Source organism: Orycteropus afer, unplaced genomic scaffold (assembly GCF_000298275.1).
Source record: "Orycteropus afer afer isolate SDZICR_OR568_19922 unplaced genomic scaffold, OryAfe1.0 scaffold00026, whole genome shotgun sequence".
NCBI lineage: Eukaryota > Metazoa > Chordata > Mammalia > Tubulidentata > Orycteropodidae > Orycteropus > Orycteropus afer.
Window position 1 is genome coordinate 1199619 of NW_006921613.1, and position 5455 is coordinate 1205073.

The 5455-nt window shown below is 37.1% G+C and overlaps 1 protein-coding gene across 1 annotated transcript in view; it reads left to right on the plus strand.

Annotated features, from left to right (window-relative positions):
* Nucleotides 1-5196, plus strand: part of PRTG (protogenin) — a 177224-nt gene extending 172028 nt beyond the window's left edge. The window contains exons 18-20 of the mRNA XM_007935142.2: nt 1166-1331; nt 4165-4269; nt 4792-5196. Coding sequence (XP_007933333.1) covers nt 1166-1331; nt 4165-4269; nt 4792-5196 — 676 coding nt within the window. The remainder of the gene's footprint in view (nt 1-1165; nt 1332-4164; nt 4270-4791) is intronic.
* Nucleotides 5197-5455: the final 259 nt, after the last annotated feature.

A 5455-nucleotide genomic window follows, 5' to 3' on the forward strand; every position in this document is an offset into this window, starting at 1 on the left:
CAGCTCTACTATACACTTGGGAATTCTGATCATTCACATAAACTTATAGGACCATTGTCTGCCAACCCTATATATGTTCTTGGATACACTCTCCATTTCATAGACATACCTAATCATTCAGCCTGTTGTGGCTAAATTTTTAGCAGAGCTACATTCAGTGAACTTGTTTGTTTGTTACCTTTTATATTTTGTCTTTTGTTTCATTTATTACCTTAAGGTTCCTTTTTAAATTGAAAAAAAAAGATGAAAGTTAAATACACACTGTTTTTAGGTAATCCCCATCACTACCCACTGCCGTGGAGTCGGATCTGACTCATAGGCACCCCTCCTTGGGTTTCCGAGGCAGTATCACTATGGAAGTAGCTTGCCCAACCTACCTTCCGAGGAGTGGCTAGTGGATTTGAACTGCCAGCCTTCTGGTTAGCAGTCACATGCCTTAAGTGCTACGCCAGTAGAGCTCCCAATCTTCATCACTAGTCTTCCTCAATTAGCAGAGATTATTAAGAGTTTACAGGTGTTTGCTACTTGTACATAGAAACATACTCAGAAAACATTAATGAAAGAGTTGGTTCTAACTCTTTTTGCATATTGAAATGGCTTAGTTTTACTGTCTAAGTTTCTCACTTTAAGAATTTTACAAGAAATTTATGCACGTTGTTTTAGTGGTGCCTAAATCTGGTCTGATCCCATTGTGCATGTGAGGCAAAGGCCAACCTGACAACAGCTAACGACAACAAATCTTGCAGAAGTGCTACTCTATATTTGCCATTATTAATTGGCATATAAATTGTTCTGTTAGTGCAACAGTCTGCAGACCTAACAGGAAAAATGTAGATTAAAAATTTTGATCTTTGCACAAATTATAAGTAAATAATATCACTTTTTAATAAATAATATCACTTTGTAAACAATTGATGTTGTGTTAAGTGTTTGTAAAAAGTTTTTATATAAGAAGAAAATGAGGCTAAAAATAACTTCCTCAAATAAAAAAAATTTGTACTGATAAATTGGAGTTAAAATCCAGTATTCATTTTCTCTAGAGATATTTGAGAAGCAGGCATTAGAGAACTCCATGTTTACAAACTTGTGATTAAAGGCCAAATTTGGTATAATTGCCTATTTCATATCAATGAATTGAGATTTCCTTTTCTTGACAATATTTCAGGAAATCATCTGCTTCCAAAACTGCACAGAATGGAACTCAACAGTTATCTCATACCAGTGCCTCCTTAGCCAGTGGAAGTGAAGTAGGAAAGAGCCCGGAAGGAGCTATAGAAAATGAAGAATCCTTAATGCCAATGATTATGCCTAGCAGCTTCATTGATGCAAAGGTAGTACTTTGAGCTGAGAGACTGATTTGCTGCATAATCCTTCTCTGCATTCGTCTTCCCTTTATATGTAGAATTTACTTATCATATCTGTTGGATGTATTTTATCTGTGCTCCATTTAATGAAATATAAAGCAGTTCCATCCTGATCTTTCCTTATATATAATATTTGAGGAGAAGAAGATGGGGATAGATAAAAGACAATACAATAAAAGATGAAAGAGATACATAGATTAAAAAAAAAATAAGAAAGTGATACATAGATTTAAAAAAATAAGAAAGTAGCATGAATTCAAATAGATGGGATTATATGGTGCTAAAATGTCTTAACTAAGAATACTGTTGTCATTACTCTATATTTACTATAATTTGGATTGTCCTGTATTTACTGAGTGTGTAGGTTTTTTTTATTAACCCACTTTATACTTAGTTTAAGGAGCTCTGGTAGTACAGTGCCTAAGGCATTTGACTGTTAACCAGAAGGTTGGCATTTCAAACCCACCAGCTACTCCATGGAAGGAAGATGAGGCAATCTACTTCCATAAAGATTTGCTGCCTTGGAAACCCAGTGGGGGTTGCTGTGAGTCTGAATAGCAGTGGATTTTTTTGGTTTACACTTAGTTTGGTTAGTTTTTAACTGAATTGACCACAGAACAGCCCAGTGTGAATGCCTTTTTTTAAAATGTGGAGTATCTAAATAGATACCTCAAGAGCCTTCCCTTTGTGGCCTGAGGAAGTTGGATATAGTAATGTCACTAAAAGACACTATTGTTGTTAGGTGCCATTGAGTCGTTTCCCGACTCACAGTGAAGAGACTCTGAAACTTGCCCTTGAGTGGAGAGTTGTTGTGTGCCGTCGAGTCAGCCCTGACTCATAGTGACTCCTCCTTGGGTTTCCGAGGCAGTATCACTACGGAAGTAGAATTGCCCAACCTTCCTTCCGAGGAGTGGCTGTTGTTGTTGTTGTTATGTGCCATCGAGTCAGAGCCGACTCATAGCGACCCCTCCTTGGGTTTCCGAGGCAGTATCACTACGGAAGTAGATTGCCCCATCTTCCTTCCGAGGAGTGGCTGGTGGATTTGAACCACCAGCCTTCTGGTTAGCAGTCAAGTGCCTTAGCCACTATGCTACCAGAGCTCCCTGAGGAGTGGCTAGCTTAAAGCAAATGGAAGAAATGGCAAGATAAAAGAGCTGAACAGAAGATTTCAAAGAGCAGCTCGAGCAAACAATGCCAATTACTGTAATGAAATGTGCAAAAACTTAAAGTTAGAAAACCAAAAGGGAAGAACATGCTCAGCATTTCTCAAACTGAAAGAAGCCACTACTCTAGTCTATGTAATATTAATACATTGGCAGACATTATGAGCACCAACATAAAGCTAGTTGTATCACATTGCAACATTAGATAGTGTACATTATTATATAGCTTCCAAACCTTTTTTGCAAAGCAAATCAGGAAGCTGCTGTAATAAATTTAATCCTTACAACAATCTATCAAAGGATGGTGTTGAGGAAAAGGTGGAGAATCTGTCTTTGAGATAAAGGAGAAATCAAGTTAAATGCACTATAAATCAGGTGTCCTCAGACTACACCTGGCCAGCCCAAAGCCTGTTTTTGTATGGCCACCCTTTAATTAAGGGTTTTTACATTTTTAAAGAGTTACCAAAAAAAGAAGAAGAAAATGAGACAGAGACAATATGTGGCCTAAAAAGCATAAAATATTTACTATCTGGCTCTTTACAGAAAAAGTTTGCCAAATCCTGCAGTAAATTTTTTCCCAACTCTTCCCTAAAACTTAGAATGATAAAAAATACAACAAAATTTCTGGCAATTTTATTATTGAATTTTATCCAATTATATTTAACAGTTATACTCATATCTAGCACTATGCTATATACTACATTTGTATTATGGGTAAATAATAATTGATTTTTGCAACTCCTATTATCTTTTTTTTTTTGGCAACTTAATTTAGCATTTATTTTCTAATACAAATTAAACCACTCAACTTATTTCATATTAATCTAAAACATCAGAACTTAAAACTTTGAAATAGCGACCCCATGTGTGTCAGAGTAGAATTGTGCTGCAGTGTTCCTGGGTGATACAGACAACTGGTAACCCAAAGGTTGGAGGTTGGAGTCCACCCAGAGGTACCTTAGAAAAAAGGCCTGGTGATCTACTTCTGAAAAATCAGCCATTGAAAACCCTGTGGTTTTCACTAAAATACACTGTGGTTCTGTTATTACTAATTGGAACTAGACATGAGAAAGGATAGTAGAGAAGCAAAGTGGGAAGGAAACTTGGACAAAAAGGAAAAGTATAAAATGAGAGAAGGAGGCTCAGAGAAGTGGACTAGTTTGGAGGACAGACTTCTCTGCTCCTTTGGGAAGTGGCTGTCCTATAAATTGATCCCTTGCTTATTGTTACTTCTATTGTGCATATGTGAACTTGGTACAGTTTTTTCTCCCTAACTGCTTTTAAAATTTTTCAAACATGCAGAAGGGTTGAAAGAATACGTGAATGAATTTGCAAATAATTGTTGCTGTTTGTTGTATTTGCTTATCTCTTAATACTCTTTGTTTGCTGTACCATTTGAAAATAGGTTGTTGGAATCATTACACTCTATCTCAAATACTTCAACATATTTTTCTTAAGAATAATCCTAATACATCTTTTTCAGCAGTAACAAATTTGTTGTGCACTGCTTGTGTAAAAGAAAGAAGAGTGATCTGTGATCTTTTTTCATTTAACATTTAAAAACGTTGTATACTAAACTGTGATAAACTGAAATCTATTACACAAGTTATTTACATCTTCTCCTTTTATTTCCTTAGGGAGGAACTGACCTGATAATTAATAGCTATGGCCCTATAATTAAAAACAACTCTAAGAAAAAGTGGCTTTTTTTCCAAGATTCTAAGAAGATGAAAGTTGAGCAGGTAACCCACCTAAATGAGAAAAAGCTTTGGCAATTCCTGGTAAATGATCATCGAAAAGAGAGAAAAATGTAAATTAATGCTTTATTTTAATTTCTGGGCTTTTGCTGGATATACTTTTATTAATATGGGGCGTGACTCTTTGGAGAGCCATAGTGACTGGTCACTGAAATGGCAATTAGAATAGTAATCAGAACTATGGTTTTAAAGTAGAGGTTGGGGGGTGCAGTGCCTAATGGAGAAAGGAATAGGGGCAAGACCATGTATCAGAATCACTGAGGCACTTTTTGACACTTAACTTCCCCTGGTAATTCTGACATGCTCCCAATCCTCTGTGGGGAACCACTGATCTACAAAATCCTTTCATGATGATGACCTTTCTCCATGTACTTGAACAGCTTGCTCTCTAAGAATATATAGAATATACATGTAGATTTATTACTTTCTAGGAACACATTATCATCACTGATCAATGTCACTGAAAGATGTTACTTCACTGATGGTGTTTTCTATATTTTTGCCCAGCCTCAAAGAAGATTTTCTCAAGTGGTCTGCTTGTACCAGCCAGGCACTACTGTATTAATCAGTGACGAAGAGTCCCCCAGCTCCCCTGGTCAGACAACCAGCTTCCCAAGGCCCTTCGGTGTTGCAGCTGATACTGAGCATTCAGCAAATAGTGAAGGCAGCCACGAGACTGGGGATTCGGGAAGGTTTTCCCATGAGTCTAATGATGAGATACACCTGTCCTCAGTCATAAGTACCACACCCCCAACCTCTAATTCCTTCACTGGCAGTGATTCAGGTGGGCATCCTGTGATGAGGAAGTGTGAAGACCCTGCAGTGCCATCAGTTGCTGTGCAGACTTCCTCTTCAGTTCTGCAGCCGCCATCTGTCATGCTATGCTTTGATAAAAATGATTTTCCAATCTAGACAGCCATGTTTAGGTATCCTCACCTATATATAAGTCTGTTCGAAGGACAATGAACAGGAAGCCAAAGCCTTTTGTGAAAATCGTGATGTCTTATTGGGTATTTCAACCTTTGTTGAATGTGTTTTGGGTTTTTTTTGTGTTTTGTTTTTTTAAAACTCACGTATTTTGAATGTTTCATTGTCAGCAATGTGAATGGACAGTCAGGATCTTTGACTGGATTATAAAATATATCACTGGAGCAAAGGGAAGACTTTTGAA